The sequence below is a fragment of the Somniosus microcephalus genome, chromosome 5 (assembly GCF_052327205.1).
Source record: "Somniosus microcephalus isolate GS21.2 chromosome 5, FLI_Smic_1.0, whole genome shotgun sequence".
Classification (NCBI taxonomy): Eukaryota; Metazoa; Chordata; class Chondrichthyes; order Squaliformes; family Somniosidae; genus Somniosus; species Somniosus microcephalus.
Window position 1 is genome coordinate 106,781,001 of NC_140991.1, and position 20,375 is coordinate 106,801,375.

Consider the following 20,375-nt stretch of genomic DNA (forward strand, 5'->3'; position numbering starts at 1 on the left):
TACAGACAGCTACGTTAAACATAGCTCCACTGTAACAAAATAGTGCACGTATGTTATGTGGTATAATGCTCCTGTCATCATCCGTCTTATCATAAGCACCACTTTGGGAGATCCTCAAGTTTTATTTTAATTTTTCTAGTTAGATTTGTCTACTAAACAAGGTGGTGGAGGGCACCAGTGCCTGGGAATGGAGCATTTTTCAACATCTGTCACCCAGTGTCTGCATGAAGTATACCCAGGGTGATGTAGTGCAGGTTAGGTAAAAGCCCCTCCACATTGACCAGCAATGTGCCTTACTCATAACTCAGGAGAGCACCCTGTACTGTGCCAATGCGAGTTTTCCATTTTCTACATCAAGTATCTTTTTTATTTCCTTAAGGAGATTGACAATATTCTGCACATTGTGGGCAGTTTTGTGTCATATAGCTAGTAATAAATAGGTTGATATTGCTCAAACTCATTTTCCATAGACTCCTTTCAACCATCAGAGAAGAGAGACACTAATTCCATCAGTATAGGCTGAAAGACAATGTTCCAAATCATTACACTCCTTGCCTCCCCTCACTAACTTGCATTAAAAAAAAATGTTTTCAACCAAATGGGATTGAAACAGTTTAGTATTTTAATTTATTTTACTGAATTTAAAATGCTTTTTATTAGTACTGAGAAGAGCTTATGCCTGCTTTGAAGTCAAGCATCTTCTGCCTGCCCTGCTTTAAGCATCTTCCTAATATTGCTCCACTCGGCCATGTTTGGACCATGTTGCCTTCTGGTTATGCTGTGGTCTTTTTTAAGTACTTTGTCATGTTTGCAACAGTGTGATCATATTGTGCAACACACAAACAGTTGGGGAGCACAGATTTGAATCAATGACAAAAATATTTGCATAATTTTTAAATACTGGGGTGAAATCTATATTTTTACAGTACACCTTCAGCTTTGTAAAAATTATACTAAGTAAATCATTTTCTTCTTTTTTTCCAGAGAAATGTGATGAGCCACTGACTGTGGCACTTCTCCACTCCTCCTTTAGTAGCTCGTCTGTGATGTCAGGCAGCTACGTACCGAGCTATGCTAAACTAAACAAGAGAGGAGGTAAGAGTTTCTAAAACAATCCTCACAAGCACTTGATTCACATGTAAATTTTCTTTTTAATGTAAAGATATTAATATTGTAATTAACTATATTATCTCAATTGGGGGTGAGCAGCAACTTGTCTTTAATGTGGAAAGTGTCCTGAGGCACTTCACATAAGGGAGAACAAGTAAAAAAAGGAATAAAGGAGCAGAGAATGAGCCACGGTGCAAGAGTTAAGAGAGGTTGAAAACAAAAGTCAATTTGTTACTTCTTTCAGTTATCGAATATTGCAGGTTATTAGACACAATTTTGATAATCCAAGGAAACAAAATGTGTATTTCCAGAGCTCCTCATGTAGAAGGGATCTCAGTGCTTTACATTAAGCACATCAGAGAGTGCATGTCAAGCAGGAGGGAAGAAAGGAAAATGGAGAGAATTAGAGTGGGAGGTGAAAGACACATTTGAAGATTAAAGTTTTGAGGGGATTTTTGAAAGCAGGTGACAAGGCAGATAGATCTACAGAGTGAATTCCCAGGTGACCAGGAGTAGTCCAATGTAAGAGAAGGGTGTGTGTGGGTGAAGAGGTAGGGTACGGAGAGGCTGTGGAAAGATTCAAAATGAAGATTGCATTGTGAAGTTAATTTGAAGTTAACAGAAGCCAGTGGAGTGAGGAAAGGATGGGTGTGATAGAAGTGTGGAATTTTGTGCGGTTGAGAACATGACCTGCAGCATTTTGAACAATATGAAATTTGTGACGAGTTGAACTGAGCATGTCAGCCAGGACCACTTTAAAGAAGACAAAGTTTGAGGTGTTAAAAACATTATCTAGGTTTCTTTGCAATTAAGGGATAGAAATAGAGGTGGAGTAGCCAATAGTCCAGAAATTGAAGAAAGCAGTCTTAGTAATGGAAAAGATACATCGGAGTAACCTGCGTTCAGAATTGAATAGAATGATGAAGTTCCTCATCTCCTGACTGAAACTGGGGTGATATTTAGGAGCGTTGATAGAGTCAAGGTCAAAGACATATAGGTCCTGGCAGGAGTCAAAGAAGGTGGTTTTGGGTTTGGCTGTATTAAGCTAGGGGAACGGAAACCAGGGTAAGTGTAATTTTGTCAGAGGACAAAAATTGAGATCTTAAGCAATTGTATAGGCTTTTATTTGTTTCAGATGAGGGGGTATCATAGGAGCTAATGAGGTATTCAAGAAACGCAAGAGGCTGTCTGGGAACAGCTTCTGATTGCCATTGTTTTCAGGGGGAGCACATATGCAAAGAGTTTTTGTATATATTTTATTTAACAGAGTTTTATTTCTGTTAAAATGTATTATGTTAAATAGCATGAAAGGCAACACTGGCATCAGCCAAAAAAGGTCTTGGAGTGATCACTCTACAAGCAGCTGGCCTATTTGAGCCAGTTATTAATAAGGTAAATTGAATAAATGATGAGTTGCAGTTTGTGCTTACTGGAGCTAAGCTGAGTTTGCAAAAGTGGTGATAAACTATTTATTGAAAGGAGCTGAAAAATGCCTGTGGTAGTTATCTATGTTGGAATAAATAATTTGTCCAAAAGCAATCTTGAGAAATCTAAAAAAAATAAATGGAATGTTTCAGAGGTTGTAAAATCGAAGTGCAATTTGGATATAGCCACAAGAGAAATGATATTGAGTTTGCTGATGAAACCAAATTTGGGGTTATGGCAAATTGAGGAAGAATGCAGAAGGATATACATTGCTTCACAGATTGAGCAGATTGGTGGCAGGTGCCACTTAAATCAGAGAAATGTGAAATAGTACATTTTAGGTAAAAAGATTCGTAAGGTAGAGCTACAAAATGACCCATGGATGCAAATATATAGATTTTTAAAGGTATGAATATAGATAGAAAAGACTATAAAAATGTAAATGGATGCTGAGTTTAATATATAGGGATATTGAGAAAAAAAATCAGGAAGTTATATTGAATTAGTACAAGTAAGGCCACAGTTTGTGTAGTGAGCACATTTCTGGGCAGCCCGTTATGGGCATCCCGTTATAGAAAGGATGTTGCAGCCCTGGAAAGGGTACAGTGAAGGTGCACTAGAATTATATAAGGAATGAGTGGCTCACATTAGGAAGAAAGGCTTGAAAAACCAGGGCTTTTTCATGGAACAGAGAAGATTAAGGAGTGTTCTGAGGGGTTTCAAAAATTATGAAAGGTTTTGGGAGGGTGAACATTGAAAGTATGTTTCCACTGGTTGGAAAATCAGTGATAGACTCATGATTATCACTAGAAGAACAAAGTTAGAAGATTTTTTTTTAACATTGAGGGTTAATAGAAAATGGGAAGCTTCTGTTATAACAGGATATTGAGTTAGAGATGAAAGCATCATTTAAAAAGAAATTGATGAAATATTTGAAAAGGAAGACTACAACAGGTTACAAGAAAAGGTCAGGAAAATGTGATTAGATTGGATAGCTCCAATCGAAGAGCTAGTACCAGGACTGTGCTGTTAGGCTGAATGGTCTTTTTCTGGGCTATAAATTCTATGAATTAGTGCTATCAGGAAGGGTTCCAATGCAGACTGGTGATGGTGTGAAGCTGACCATGATAAATTGTGGTTGCAGACATGTCTTTGCAGGACACTAGCCAGGCTGAACAATTTATAAGAGATGAAGTAAATCCGGGAATAGTGATTATGGGATGCTAAGCTTGGGCCTTGTATGTCTGAAGATGATATGAGTAAGGAGATAAGGCATGCAATCTTTTGGGGAATTTGTGTTATATTTTATCTATGACTATAAATATGTATTATAATCAGCTGGAGTTGAGCTAGAGACTAAACTTACTAAACTTACTAAACTTACTAAATTTACTCTCTTACTAAACTTCCAAATAGACTCCAGAACCCACATTTTCCAAGACATAGATAGATTCTTTGATTTGTAGAATAGCCATTGAATGATAATGGATATTTTATTCGTAAAACACTAACTTGCTGTCTTTCTGCTTTGCTTAATTATCTTAACTGTAATTAAATCTGACTATTAGGTTTAGCCTGAAAATAATGATCTAACAGTGTTGGTATTTACTGCCTTTCAGAAAAATATGGTGGCTATCCCATGTGGTCTCTGTGACATTATACTGTAATAAAGAATAACTGTTAGTCCCATGACATTCATAGGAGTGCAAGCTTCATAGAATCATAGAAATTTATGGCACAGTAGGAGGCCATTTGGCCTATCGTGTCTGTGCCAGCCGAAAAAGAGCTATCCAGCCTAATCCCACTTTCCAGCTCATGGTCCGTAGCCTTTTAGGTTACAGCACTTCAAATGCATAGCCAAGTAATTTTTAAATGTGATGAGGGTCTCTGCCTCTACCACCCTTTCAGGCAGTGAGTTCCAGACACCCACAACCCTCTGGGTGAAGAAATTTCCCCTCAACTTCCCTTTAATCCTTCTACCAATTATTTTAAGTCTATGAGCCCTGGTTATTGACCTCTCTGCTAAGGGAAATAAGTCTTTCTTCACCACTCTATCAAGGCCCCTCATAATTTTATACACCTCAATTAAGTCTCCCCTCAGCCTTTTCTGTTGCAAAGAAAATGGCCCCAACCTATCCAATCTTTCCTCATAGCTAAAATTCTCCAGTCCTGGCAACATCCTCGTAAATCTCCTCTGTACCCTCTCTAGTGCAATGACATCTTTAGTTTTGAGGAGGCTTGGAATGCTTATGGAGACTGCCTCTCAGTAAAAGTGTTGGGAGAAATCCCAAACCATAAAAATTAGCTACACAGCTTTGATGTCTTGAGATAGAAGAAGTTAGAGTAGGAGATGATGTGATGAGTCTTAATTTCAAGACAGCAAGTTTGTAGAGAAGAGTAGGAACTTGTTGGATGGCACATTTTCAGCTTGCGTGGAAAAAGGGAGGACAGTTCCCAGGAGCACTGACTTAAAACAGAGAGAGAAAAGAAAGGTTGTGACAAAGGGAAAGGCTCGAGCTGGAAAAGGGATCATCTAGCATAATCAACAGTGGGAGGGTCAAGGAAGCACAATGATCTTACTGGAGTCCAGAGATCAGAAGATTCAACAAAACAAATGGGACATAATTTGTATATCAAAATGGTGGAACAGATTGAAGTAATGAAAGAAGTTTCCTTGCCAAGAGCATTAAATTAAAGTTGGAGAAGAAAAGTAAGCAATAAAGCTCAGCTTTCTCTCAAGGCAATCTAACAACTACACCATCAGAATACAAAAGGCAAGAGGATACAGAGAAGTTATGAAATACTGCTTTGGCTTGGGACCAGGAAGGACGACATCTTGAGGGTCAGGAAGACAGCAGCTGATACTACTTTTTAATAAAGTTGCACTTGGCAGCTCTAATAGTGAATTTACAGAGGCTATGAGCAGAGAATGAGTTGGCTTGGTGCTTCAGACTGATACCAGATGCAGCAGGTGCAAATGTTATAAACCACAGCAGAATAATAGGCATAAATGAATCAGGATCTAGTGGAAGATGAAGAGTGAGATAAGCAACTTTCTATGCCAGTTGGATAAAATCAGTTACTTCACTGGTACAGATGGGAGGATCATAAGAGTAAGACCTGGAGTAAGGCCTGAACTTACGACCTGGAAACATGAGTTCAAGTTCCACCATGGCAGCTGGGGAATTTACCTTCAGTGAATTAAATAAATCTGGAATAAAATACAGTATGAGTAATGGTGACCATGTCGAAAAACCCGTCTGGTTCACAAATGTCCTTTAGGGAAGGAAATCTGCCGCCCTTACCTGGTCTGGCCTATATGTAACTCCAGACCCACAGCAATGTGGTTGACTCATAACTGCCCTCTGAAATTCCACAGCAAAACACTTAGTTGTACCAAACCACCACAAAGAAGTACATTAAGAATAAAACCAGATGGACTACACAGCATCAAGCTAGGCACTGGACACGACAAAGGGATACCCAGTCCAGTTGACACTGCAAAGTCCTCCTCACTAACATTACATAGGATTACATAGGATATACAGCACAGAAACAGGCCATTCGGCACAACCAGTCCATGCCGGCGTTTATGCTCCACTCGAGCCTCCTCCTGTCTTTCGCCACCTAACTCTGTCAGCATAACCCTCTATTCCCTTCTCCCTCATATGCTTATTTAGCCTCCCCTTAAATGCATTTATACTATTTGCCTCAACTACTCCCTGTGGTAGCAAGTTCCACATTCTCACCACTCTTTGGTAAAGAAGTTTCTTCTGAATTCCATATTTGATTTCTTGGTGACTATCGTATATTGATGGCCTCTAGTTATGCTCTTCCCCACAGGTGGAAACATTCTCTCTCTATCTACTCTATCAAAACATTTCATAATTTTAAAGACCTCTATTAAGTCACCCCTCAGCCTTCTTCTTTCAAGCGAAAAGAGACCCAGCTTGTTCATCCTTTCCTGATAGGTATACCCTCGCATATCTGGTATCATCCTTGTAAATCTTCTCTCCACCCTCTCCAGTGCCTCTATATCCTTTTTATAATATGGCAACCAGAACTGTACACAGTACTCCTTGTGTGGTCTAACCAAGATTCGATACAAGTCTAGCATATCTTCACTACTTTTCAATTCTATCCCTGTAGAAATAAACCCTAGTGCTTGGCTTGCTATTTTTATGGCCTTGTTAACCTGTGTTGCTACTTTTAGTGATTTGTGTATTTGTACTCAAAGATCCCTTTGCTCCTCTACTGCACCCAGACTCGCACCCTCCAAGTGATAAGTGACCTCCCTATTCTTCCTACCAAAATGTAATACCTCAAATTTACCTGTGTTGAATTTCATTTGCCAATTATATGCCCATTCTGCAAGTTTATTAATGTCTTTCTGTAATCTGTTGCAGTCCTCCTCAGTATTAACTATACCCCCCAATTTGGTGTCATCTGCAGGTAGTTTCCTTGCCCATATTTGACCTGAGGCCATGAGACTTCATCCGGGGACTTGTGCCAAAATTGGGAAAGCTGTTGCACAGATTAGTCAAGCAACAGCTTGACATAGTCATACTCACAGAATCATACATTTCAGCTAAAGTCCCAGTGTCTATCACCATCTCTGGGTATGTTCTGTCCCACCGGTAGATCAGACCCACCAGAGGTGCTGACACAGTGGTATACAGTCAGGAGGGGGTGGCCCTGGGAATCCTCAACATTGACTCAGGACCCCAAGAAGTCTCATGGCATCAGGTCAAACATGGGCAAGGACACCTCCTGCTGATTACCACCAACTGCCCTCCCTCAGCTGATGAATCAGTACTCCTCCATGTTGAACATCACTTGGAAGAAGCACTGAGGGTAGCAAGGGCACAGAACATATTCTGGGTGGGGGACTTCAATGTCCATCACCAAGAGTGGCTCGGTAACACCACCACTGACTGAGCTGGCCGAGTCCTGAAGGACATAGGTGCCAGACTGGGCCTGCAGCAAGTGGTGAGAGAGCCAACATGAGGGAAAAACCTACTTGACCTCATCCTCACCAATCTACCTATCGCAAATGCATCTGTCCATTGGTAGGAGTGACTACCGCACAGTCCTTGTGGAGACGAAGTCCTGTTTTCAGACCGAGGACAGTTTCCCTCGTGTTGTGTGGCACTACCACTGTGCTAAATGGGATAGATTCAGAACAGATCGAGCAGCTCAAAACTGGGTATCTATGAGGCATTTTGGGCTATCAGCAGCAGCAGAATTTTATTCCACCACAACCTGTAACAATATGGTCCAGCATATCCCTCACTCTACCATTACCATCAAGCTAGGGACTAACCTCAATGAGATGTGTAGAAGAGCATACCAGGAGCAGCACCAAGTGTACCTAAAAATGAAATGCCAATCTGGTGAAGCTACAACACAGGACTACATACATGCTAAACAGCGGAAGCAGCATGCTTTAGACAGAGCTAAGCGATCCCACAACCAACGGATCAGATCAAAGCTCTGCAGTCCTGCCACATCCAATCGTGAATAGTGGAGGACAATTAAACAACTAACGGGAGGAGGAGGCTCCATGAACATGCCCTTCCTCAATGATGGTGGAGCCCAGCACGCGAGTCAAGGCTGAAGCGTTTAGAACCATCTTCAGTGAGAAGTGCCAAGTGGATGATCCACCTTGGCCTCCACCTGAGGTCCCCACCATCGCAGACGCCAGTCTTCAGCCAATTCGATTCACTCCACATGATATCAAGAAATGACTGAGCACACTGGATACAGCAGAGGCTATGGGCCCCGACAATATCCTGGCTGTCGTGCTGAAGACTTGTGCTTCAGAACTAGCCATGCCTTTAGCCAAGATGTTCCAGTACAGCTGCAACACTGACATCTACCCGATAATGTGGAAAATTGCCCAGGTACATCCTGTCCGCAAAAAGCAGGACAAATCCAATCTGGCCAATTACCGCCCCATCAGTCTACTTTCAATCATCAGCAAATTGATGAAAGGTGTTATCGACAGTGCTGTAGTGTATGTAACCGTTCCACCTTTAAGAGAACTATTTTAAGAGTTGCACTACTTTATCTTGGCTGCTGTATACTGTAATACCGGCGGTGACCACACCGGTATATAAGTGCTGTGTAATGATTTATTGGGCAGTTCCGCCCTGACCTTCAACCAGTAAAGACCTGTTAAAGTTTACTCTTGTGGTCTGTGTAGTAATTCGCATTATAACACACAGACTTAACAGTGGCGACGAGTTCGATCTTACCCTGCGGCAGAGATACATCCAAGGCAGTTAACGGGCGTCGAGAAGAGGCATCCGCCCTCATCATTCTGCTGAGAAAAGACTCGGGTCTGCAGAGAAACGGAAGATTTCTGACACGAAGCCTTCCATCAGCAACAGGCAGTGATCATCCCTTCTATCACAGTGATCAGCGACAAGCAGCAAGTCGACCACGTTGACTGTGAGTAGGGGAGAAAATAACAAAAGAACGGAGGATATAAGGGCGGAGAACTCGACCGCGGCCGGGGAAAAGAGCCGGACAGAAGTCGGGGTCAGAGGCGCTGAGACTGGGGCAGCGTAGGGCATGGAAGCCGCGGTGAAGGCAAACGCAGCCGGTGTGAGAGACTGGGCTACAAGCGGGAACGCAGCCGGTGTGAGAGACTGGGCTACAAGCGGGAACGCAGCCGGTGTGAGAGACCGGGCTACAAGCGGGCTGGGCGACGCAACAGCGTCGAGAGACAGCTCGACCGCGACCGGTGAAAAAGGCCGGGCAGCTACCGAGGCCGCGAGGCGCAGCGACCGGGACAGCGTAAGGCGCGGGAGAAAATAGCGGGCTGGGAGACGCAACAGCATCGAGAGACAGCTCGACCGCGACCGGTGAAAAAGGCCAGGCAGCTACCGAGGCCGCGAGGCGCAGCGACCGGGATCGTAAGGCGAGGGAGAAAATAAAAAAAACCGCGGAGAACTCAGCCGCAGCCGGGGGGGGAAAGGACCGGACTGCAAGAGGGGCTGGGAGGCACGATTTGAAACCGCTGGGGAGGGCGAACGCAGCAATACGGCAATCGCCATTATAGCCAGCGGGGGAGAAAGGCAAACGCGGGAAGCCGCCATTTTCATAGGCGGGGGAAGAAGACGAGCGCGGGAAGCCACCATTTTAGTAGGCGGGGGAAGAAGACAAGCGCGGGAAACCGCCATTTTGTAAAAAAAAAAAATAATAATTCTTTTGTTTCTCAAGAAGATCGCGAGGATGCCTAAGCGTGGTAACATCAACGATTTCGATCCGGATGTTGAAGATTGGGCCACGTATGTAGAACGCATAGAGATATATTGTAAGGCAAATAAAATATCAAATGAAGATAAAGCATTAACCTTACTAAACTCAATGGGTGCGAAGACATACGGGCTATTGAAGCATCTTCTATCACCAGCTAAACCGGCGGATCAGACTTTCGCTAATATTGTTGCTGTCCTGAAGGATCATTTGAACCCCACACCGCTGATGTTAGCGGAACAATTTAAATTTTATGCGAGAACGCAACTGAAAGAGGACAGCAACGCGGAGTACTTAATTGAGCTGCGTAAGCTAGCGAACTACTGCCAGTTTGGGGAAAGCCTGACAGAGGCACTGAGAGACAAATTCGTGTGTGGATTGTCGAAAGAAGGAACCCAAAAGTGGCTGCTTGAAGAGAATGATCTTACACTTGATAAGGCTGTCACTATTGCAGCATCGCACGAAGCCGCAGTGAGAGGCACGGCGGAAATGCAGCTGAAGGCAACGGTACTCAGCGTAGATCAAATGGCTTTGGGTACAGCGAAATGTTATCGTTGTGGGAAGACAACACACGATCAGAATCAATGCTGGTTTAAAAACCAGGAATGTAGAAAATGTGGCAAGCTTGGTCACATAGCTAAAGTATGCCGGTCAGGAAAGAAGACCAGCAACAAAAAGTCACCGCAGGAAAAGTGCAGCAAGGTACACAAGGTGGCTGAGAAGAGTTTGGATGAACAGAATTCGGATTCAGACTCCAACAGCAAGGAACTGGGTAGTCTGAGAATTCACAATGTGAGTAAGGAAGCTGACCGACAAACTATCTGGGTCACACTTCAGATAGCAAGGGTCCAGGTGAAGATGGAAGTGGACACCGGATCGGCGTTGACAGTCATGAATAAGCAAGATTACAAAAGGTTATTCACACATATTCCCCTACGGAATACGAAGATAGTATTAAAGACATACACGGGGCAAAGAGTATACCCCATCGGAAGGATAAAAGTCAAGGTGAGACACAAGGGCAAAGAGCACCAAGGAATGGACTTATATGTACTACCTGAGGGAGGTCCACCACTTCTGGGACGGGAGTGGATCAGGAAAATAAATATGGACTGGCACCCCCTAAAAGCAATGACGGAAAGTCCAGAAAATGAGCGGAAAGTCCTGAGGTGTCCAACGTGCAACAAAGTCTACAAACAAAGGGTGAAAAACCTGTTTCAGAAGCACGTGCTGCAGTGCGGAAACCAGACGTCACAGGAGGATGGTGACGGGAACAAAGCCCAGGATAATGATTCAAACAAAAGGAGGTACCCCCGACGCAGTGCCCGGGCCCACTCAACTACATTTTTCGGGTTGACTCCCTTTTATGGTGGCAAGTCATATGGTGAAGAGGATTTTCCATTCTACCGAGATCTTCCGGGGAAGAAATGAGGAGAGCAGTCAACTCAAGCGCAGGTAGACGGAGCCGAAGATCCAAGCACGTCTTCTGACGAGGATATGGAATACTACTACAACTTCACCAGGACTGTCATCACGTCCGATCGTGAGGGAAGACTCGAGCCGTGCAGTTTCTTTGACGGCGAGGAAGATTGCCGCCTACCCAGGATCAGCCCAGGTGCAAAAGACAAGTCTAAAATGGACTTGCAGTCTAATGATGGAAAAACGAAGGAGAGCATAAATGCTTCAGGAGAGAACAAAGTATCAGAACAGAATTCCACTGAACAACAACTACATAGTTTGACAGAGAATTCTGAGTCTGGCCAGTCTACAGACATGCACAGTTCTGAGGAACACCGGGCTCAAACTCAATTCAATCTCAAACTACAACAGCAATTAGAACAAATGATTCGCCGTTTTGAGCAAGAGATGAATGCAAAGAAAAAGTTCTTTGACACAGAGTTGGAGAATCTGGGAAGACAGCAGAAGCAGCTGATTGAGAAAATGGAGCGGGAACACACAAACCGTCTGCGCGATGAGGCCAAACGAATCAAAGCTGAACAAGAAAGGGAACATGTCAAATTCATCGATCAGTTGAAAGCTAAGAAGAAAGAGCACCCTTTGGTGAGCAGTGTCAGCAGTAATAAGTCACTCAGGGAAGTGGTGGCAGAGGCAAAAACTGAAGATGCTGCAGAGATCAAGTTTGTTGCTGAAAGCGCTACTTCCAGAGCTTTGCTTCGAATTAAAGAATTGCCAGTTAAAATTGTGAAACCCTTAAGAGAGAAGATTGGCATGGAGAAACATCGTGTCATTTTCGAATGCAAGGTTTCCAGGCCAAATGCTGCTGTCAAGTGGTATTACAAAGACGAAGAGATTCATCCCAGTAATAAATATGAGATTGTGAGTGAAGATGTGTATAGGAAGCTCGTTATTAATAATGTCGCTTTTGAAGAGGAAGGTAACTACATGTGCGATGCCATAGATGACCAAAGCACAGCAAAGTTATATGTAGAAGAGCAATCAATTGCCATCATTAAACCCATATGTGATGTGGAAGTGACAGAGCCAAGTGACGCCATTCTTGAGTGTGAGCTTTCAGTTGCGGACGTGAAGCCTCCAAAATGGATATTAAATGGTGAAATTCTTCGTGCTTCTGAAGATGTGGACATTGAGCATCGTGGCACTATTCATCGTCTCACTCTGAAACAAACAACTTGTAAGATGACCGGCTTGCTGCAGTTTATTGCAGGGAAATCAAAATCTGAGGCGAGGCTGACTATTAAAGAGCCTCCGTCAAAGGTAGTCAAAGAACTACAGAACATTATAGTGGAAGAGAAGCATTCTGCTACTTTGAGCTGTCACGCACGTGGTCCCTCCGAACTGAGCCAAATCAGTCTGGAAGCAGGAAAACTTCACAAGGTACTCGAGCCTTTAGAAGTCAACAATGCTGGTTCTGAGGTTACGAAAATTCAAGCTGTTAAGTTCAGTGAAGGACTATTAGAGGAGTCACCCCAGCATCAAGAAACTACTACACCACCGAGGCGTTATCCAGACCGAGTCAAGAGGCGCAGGAGGCGCCGCCTCAGAGACTGAATCTGTGAACTGTTTTACCTCAGAGACTGAATCTGTGAACTGTTTTTACATGAAGTTGTGTATATATGTTGTTATGCTATGTTAATGGGGAATATATACTGTTAGCTAAAAAGGGAGGATTGTAGTGTATGTAACCGTTCCACCTTTAAGAGAACTATTTTAGTAACTGTTCCACCTTTAAGAGAACTATTTTAAGAGTTGCACTACTTTATCTTGGCTGCTGTATACTGTAATACCGGTGGTGACCACACCGGTATATAAGTGCTGTGTAATGATTTATTGGGCAGTTCCGCCCTGACCTTCAACCAGTAAAGACCTGTTAAAGTTTACTCTTGTGGTCTGTGTAGTAATTCGCATTATAACACACAGACTCAACAAGTGCTATCAAGTGATCCTTACTCACCAATAAGCTGCTCACTGATGCTCAATTTGGGTTCCGTCAGGACCACATCAGACCTCTTTACTGCCTTGGTCCAAACTTGGGCTGGAAGTGTGGGTTTGTGAGTGGTTGGGCAGTTAAAAGTGCTGAAATTGACAGCACGCTGGGAAGCCGCCTTCAAGCCGTGGATTTCCACCTTTAACTTGGGCGCGTTACTCAGCGTGCCAGAGACTCGTTCGGGAGAGCCGGGCGACCTAATTAAAGTATTTGAGAGCTCGTTAACAGGCTGTTAACAGGCTTTTTAACCTGATGTTGCAGCTTATACTGGCTGTGCACGGGATTCACAGGCTTCCTGAACCTTGCCTGTAAAAGCAAAGCGAGAGCTGAGTGGCCATTGTGTTTTGAACAATTGACAGTTGAAAAAATCACAAACATTCACACCTCACACCTGCTTCCTTGCTTAAGGGAAAGGCTCTTGCTGACACCATTTGTGCTGAGAATTTGCTTTCAGGAGTTTGCAGGTGATTTCTATAAGTTCAGAAGCCACTCTCACGACATTGGAGGATTGTGCGTCTGATCTCCGCTTTGCCTGGCATCTATCAGATCAGCATCGGTGCCGCTTATAATGTTTCAACTTGCACCTGAGATTCGGGCCAAGATGAGCCTCAGCAACAACCACACCAGCAACAACACCAGCAGCCTTCTCCTCACTGACCTGATACTCCACAGTAGAGAGGGGATCAGCACAGGGTGCACTGCGCCAGAGGCGATACCCCCAACACAGGGTATACAGGCAGAGGATGAGCTTCCTGGACATGACTGAGCAGCAGTGCTTCACGAGGCTCAGGCTATCGCGCCAGGTCGTCACAGACATTTGTAGCTTGCTGGGACAAGACCTGCTGCCCAGAGGACCTGGTGGACACACCTTACCAGTGGCTGTCAAAGTCACCACTGCCCTCAACCTCTTTGCCTCAGGCTCCTTCCAGGGATCTGCAGCAGACATTTGCGGGATCTCGCAGTTGGCCACCCACAAATGCATTACCCAGGCGACCGATGCATATTTCACAAGTCAGCCACTTATGTACACTTTGCCAATAATGACGCCGGTGTTACTGAGCGGGTGCTCGGCTTTGTGGCTCTGGCTGGCTTCCCACAGGTGCAGGGCATCATCGACTGCACACATGTAGCCATCAGAGTACCCCCAGATCACCCAGAAGTGTTCATGAACTGCAAGAGTTTCCACTCCCTCAATGTGCAGATCGTTTGCAACCACAAAAAGATCATCTTGCATGTGTGTGCCAGATTCCCAGGGAGCTGTCATGAATCTTTCGTCCTGTGCCAGTCCACCTTCCCTCAGCTCCTCTGACCAGACTTCTCGGCTGGCTGCTTGGGAGACAAGGGCTATCCACTGAAGACGTGGCTGGTGACACCCTTGCGGAGGCCAAGCAATGAAGCCGAGGAGCTCTAGAATCAAAACTACATGATAACCAGATGTGTAATAGAGCAAGCAATCGGGATGCTGAAGATGCACTTCAGATGCCTGGACAGATCTGGAGGAGCCCTTCAGTACGCACCAGCCAGGGTCTCTAGAAGATCATCGTATGCTGCACACTGCACAACATAGCGCAGCAGTGAGGATTGGAGCTGGAGGAGGAGCAAGGCACAGAGCCTCTTCAGAGGAGGAGGAGGAGCAGGTGGAACATGAGGAGGAGGAGGGGGAGGAGGAGGAACCTGAGGTGGATATGACACTAGCAGTAGCACATATTGCTGCCTGGGACGTCCGGGATGACTTCATAGTAGCACAATTTAGTTAAGTTGCACCAGTGCACCCATATGGCACCCAGATGCTGAACCAACTTCACCCCCCACCCCCCAACAACACCACAAAGCAGTCCTAAAATGACCAGACCATTCCTGTCACACACACAACCACTGGTGGAGGTTAAATACTGTCTTACCATTCATTCCAACTGACAAGGCCACCTCCCAGGTAGCAGTCAAAAATGGACAGGACAGGAAAGTAGTGCAAATAATTAAAGTTATGTGGCTCATAAATTGAACTGAAATGGAATCCTCTAATATTTTGGAACACACCCATGTGGATACCTTTGTGCTTCTACAATTGTCATTTTTCTTTATCTACTACTTCTACAATGTGCCCCCCTGTGGCTTCAGCTGAGGTAGAGGCAGGCTGCTCACTTCCCTGCTCTGACTGCTTAGACACTTGTGGCGGATGTCCTCTGGGTTTTGGAGCCTGTGAGGGCCCCGGCAAAGACTGCTCCTCCTGCAACTGTGCAGGGACAGACTCAGCCATTGGGATACGAGGCAGCATGTGGGGCTCTGACTGAGGGAGAGGCAACGGGGGAGAAGTGGGAGTGCTGAGAGCAGAGCCGCCACTTCCATGTCCCCTCTCACCATCATCCCTCTCATGGCCCACCCACACTTCCCTGCTAGCAAGGAGCTGGAGAGCATCTTGCTGCACATCAGTGGGGCGATAAACGGTCAAGTCTAGGTTTGTATTCCTCCTATATATGACTGCAATCAGAGTCTGTAAGCTGTTGTTCATAGCAAGCATGCACTCGTTTGACTGGCACATTTGAGGCTCCATGCAGGTGGCCACCCTTTCCATGGAAGAGCACATTGTAGCCATCGCCTGCGACATGGTGCTGCTCATGTTGGAGATGGACTCCTCCATTCTCTCTACAATCGAGCACATTGCGGCTGGAAAAGTTGCCAGAGCCTTGTGCATTTTTTGCTGCTCCTCCAGAATCATCCTCTTTGTTGACGGCCCCCGAGTTTCAGCATCTGCGACCAGCTGAGCAGAGCTGGGAGCATCCGCCGCCCTCCAACGAAGACTCTCCACTCATGACCCTGTCTCCACCATCTGCTCCTGCTCACTTGTGATCTGTGAGACACCAGGTGATAACACTATTCTCTCTCACACTTCCCATTGACATGTGCGTATCTGCGTTGGTGCTGGGTCATGTGACAATGCACCCTCAGAGACCGTGGCTTCCTCTGAGGAGTCGTCTTCTGGCTGGACAGTGGGGTGGGGGGCACTTGATGGGCCTGTGGGAGAGTAAAGACATGAATTAGAACTGTTATGATAAGAATGTTTTAAGTTACCATTATGCACATGATCATATTTCACTGGCTCTTGACATCAGTCACCATATGAGTGACTGTTGTATGCCATGTGGCTATATGATATTTAATTCTATCACCAGGTATCTGGGAGGCCCACCTCTCCATCTCGCCACCAACAGCTCCGCAACTCCACTTATGTCCAGCGCCGCCTCCTCTGCTGGAGGGCCACCTCTGGTTCTCTGCCTCACCCTGGTGTTCTCTGCTCTCTTCTCCTGCAAGGAGGGAAACAAGAGACCTTTGAGTGAGAGTCATGGAATGAGTATAAGGGATAGATGGGTTACATCTGTAGAGGGTGACTATGAGTGAGTGGTGTGACATTGCCAAACGGCTTCCTTCTGTGGCGTTAATTACTATGATTCTATGATTGCATTAGGATGAGGGTGAGCATCAGTGGTGGATAGTCAGATGGAGATGTGAGTAGGTGCACAGACAGAGAGGGATGGGTGCACCTGCAAGGTAGGTTGGTGTGAGGAGTGATGTGCAGGAGTAGGCTTGGGAAGGCAGAGTGATGGAGTTGGGGTGACACATACATCAGGATGTAGTTGAATGTGGCATTGTACTCACCTTTCCTGCCCTCATGAGGTCATTAAAGCACTTCCTGAACTGTATCCAGAACCTGGTGACCACACTCCTGCTGCTCACTTCTTCCACAATCTCCAGCCATGCCCTCTTTATATCTGATGCTGGCCTCTTCCTCCCATCACCAAGGAAGAGGACCTCCTTGCAGGCTCTCAGTTCCTGGAGCAGGATTTCTAGGGACGTATCACTAAATCTGAGGGCAGCCTTTGGGTGCTGAGCCTGCATTTTTGCTTAAATATCTTTATACCTTTATATTCAAACAACGAGCTTACTCTGTCAGCAATCCACTGTCTCCCCTACCAACCTCTGCAGCACCTCCCCCAACCTTCAACTGTCATCTGTGCATTGCTCCTTTAAATAGCTGAGCTTGAGCTGAAGTCGAGTCATCCATGACGTCGTCGGACCCGCTCCAGATAATTGGCCGAGAAAGCTGCATGACTGATTCAATTGCAGTGGCTACACTGCAGAATGTGTTGATAAAATGTCCGGGATACTGACACGCTACACGACTCCACCGCACCCAACCTGATGGAAAGGTAAAAGTTCTGCCATTGGACAGAAGAGCTGAATTCCAGAGGTGAGGTGAGAGTGACTGCCCTTGACATCAAGGCAGCATTTGACCGAAAGTAGCACCAAGGAGCCCTAGTAAAATTGAAGTCAGTGAGAAAACTCTCCACTGGCTGGAGTCCTACCTAGAACAAAGGAAGATGGCTGTGGTTGTTGGAGGCCAATCATCTCCGCCCCAGTACATCACTGCAGGAGTTCCTCAGGGCAGTGTCCTTGGCCCAACCATCTTCATCAATGACCTTCCCTCCATCATAAAGTCAGAAGTGGGAATGTTCGCTGATGATTGCAGTGTTCAGTTCCATTTGCAATTCTTCAGATAATGAAGCAGTCCATGCCCGCATCCAGCAAAACCTACACTTCATTCAAGTTTGGGCTGATAAATTGCAAGTAACATTCGCACCACACAAGTGCCAGGCAATGACTATCTCCAACAAGAGAGTATCTAACCACCACCCCTTGACATTCAATGGCATTACCATCACTGAATCCCCCACCCATCAACATCCTGGGGGTTACCATTGACCCAGAAACTTAACTGGACCAGCCACATCAATACTGTGACTACAAGAGCAGGTCAGAGGCTGGGTATTCTGCAGCGAATGCCTCACCTTCTGACTCCCCAAAGCCTTTCCACTATCTACAAGGCACAAGTCAGGAGTGTGATGGAACACTATCCACTTGTCTGGATGCGTGCAGCTCCAACAATACTCAAGAAGCTCAACACCATCCAGGACAAAGCAGCCCACTTGATTGGCACCCTATCCAACCACCTTAAATATTCACTCCCTCCACCACTGGCGCACTGTGGCTGCAGTGTGTTCCATCTTATGGGTCTAAACGCTGTAGTAGCAGGGCATTTAGAAAATCAAACAGAGTCAACATGGTTTTAAGAAAGGGAAATTGTGTCTGACAAATCTATTAGAGTTCTTTGAGGAGGTAAAAAGCAGGGTGGATAAAGGGGAACCAGTAGATGTAGTGTATTTAGATTTCCAAAAGGCTTTTGACAAGCTGCCACATAAAAGGTTACTGCATAAGATAAGAGCTCATGGTGTTGGGGGTAATATATTAGATTGGATAGAGGATTGGCTAACGAACAGAAAACAGAGAGTCGGGATAAATGGGTCATTTTCAGGATGGTAATCTGTAACTTGTGGGGTGCCACAGGGATCAGTGCTGGGGCCTCAACTATTTTCAATATATATTAATGACTTGGATGAAGGAAGTGGGTGTATTGTGGCCAAATTTGCAGACGATACAACGATAGGTGGGAAAGAAGGTTGTGAGGAGGACATAAAGAGCTCGATTTTGTCAACGGGGAGCTTTTGGAGGCAGGACTCCCACTTTTTGGGTTGTAGTCCCACCTCCATTGACTTGTGGCCAACCCACGCTACTTTCCCTTGATTGACCTTGTTAAGCCCGCCCAGCTGGCTCAGCAGGCGAATTAAGGGACACCTGGTTACTGGTGACATCAGCGATTGACATTTCATCTGTCAAGAGCTTCTGACAGATGAAAAATCAACGTTTAACAGCTCTGTGAAGCTGTCAAACACTAAGGGCAGGATTTTCATTGGGCTGTGGAAGTGGGATTGGAGGCGTGTGGGGGGTTAAAATTGCAAAAGCTGGCAGGCGGGCCCAACCCCGCCTCCATCCCACCTCCAAGCAATTTTCATTAATTCGTGTCTAATGGTCCCATCTCCATCCCGCCTCCAAGAGACGGGATAGGCCATTAAGGCCCTTAACTCGCACTAAATTGCCTCTATAATGCCATTTCGAAAGGCCTTTGTGATTTTAACCCTTTTCCCACGTGAAACATGCCTGTTCTGAAACATGACGGTGAAACCTGGCGGGAGCAGAATTGGATTGCTGACTATCAGCTGCAGCTCAATCATTAAAGAGGAGATTTGATCAGCCATCATTTGCAGGTGGCAGGACTTTGTAGTCTCAGGTCTGGGGGGACTTTTAGAAGGCATAACCACAGCTGTGGAAGTTTGCCGCCTGACACCCATCTCCAGTGTGACCTCCTGGGAAACCCCTCTTGCCACCTTCACTGAGCGCTTCCTCAACTGAGGCATATACCAGAAGCATGGGAGCCATTTACTTCCTTCCCTTCTGGACATTAGATGAGGACGAAGACCAACCGCAGCACCAGCAGAACCAGGAACAACAGCAGCACCAACAGCAGCAGCACCAACAGCAACAACAACAACAGGAGCACCAAGCTGCTGCTCACCCGCCTGAAGCTGCACAGGCCAGAAGGGGCCAGCGCATGGAAGCCCGTCGGCGCAGGAGATACCCCCCAAACAGGGTCTACAGACACAGGGTCAGCTACCTCAACATGTCTGAGCAGCAGTGCCAAAGGCATCTCCGACTTTCGAGAGAGGTAGTGGGTGACATGTGCGCAATGCTGCAACAAGACCTGCAGGCAAGAGGACCAGGTGGACAACCCTTACCAGTGGCTGTCAAAGTCATCACCGCACTCAACTTTTTTGCCTCAGGCTCATTCCAGGGATCAACAGCAGACATCAGCGGCATCTCCCAGGCGGCCGCACACACTTGCATCGTGCAGGTAACCGATGCCCTCTTTGCCATCACGCACAATCACATCCATTTCACCAAGAATGAAGCAAGTGTCACAGTGTGTGCGGTTGGATTAGCTAATCTGGCAGGCTTTCCCAGGGTGCAGGGCATTGTTGACTGCACACATGTGGCCCTTAAGGCACCCCATCGCAATCCAGGTATTTTTGTCAACCGCAAGGGCTTTCACTCCCTTAACGTTCAGCTAGTGTGTGACCACAAGAAGGAAATTTTGCATGTTTGTGCCAAGTACCCTGGCAGTTGCCATGACTACTTCATACTGCGCCAGTCTAGTGTGCCT

General features: G+C 45.7%; 1 protein-coding gene across 1 annotated transcript in view; it reads left to right on the forward strand.

Moving 5' to 3' along the window:
* Positions 1-955: 955 nt before the first annotated feature.
* Positions 956-20,375, forward strand: part of LOC147117257 (contactin-associated protein-like 2) — a 1,950,749-nt gene continuing 1,931,329 nt past the window's right edge. The window contains exon 1 of the mRNA XM_085988072.1: positions 956-1,095. Within this exon, the coding sequence (XP_085844198.1) occupies positions 1,047-1,095 (49 nt within the window). The 5' untranslated portion in view covers positions 956-1,046. The remainder of the gene's footprint in view (positions 1,096-20,375) is intronic.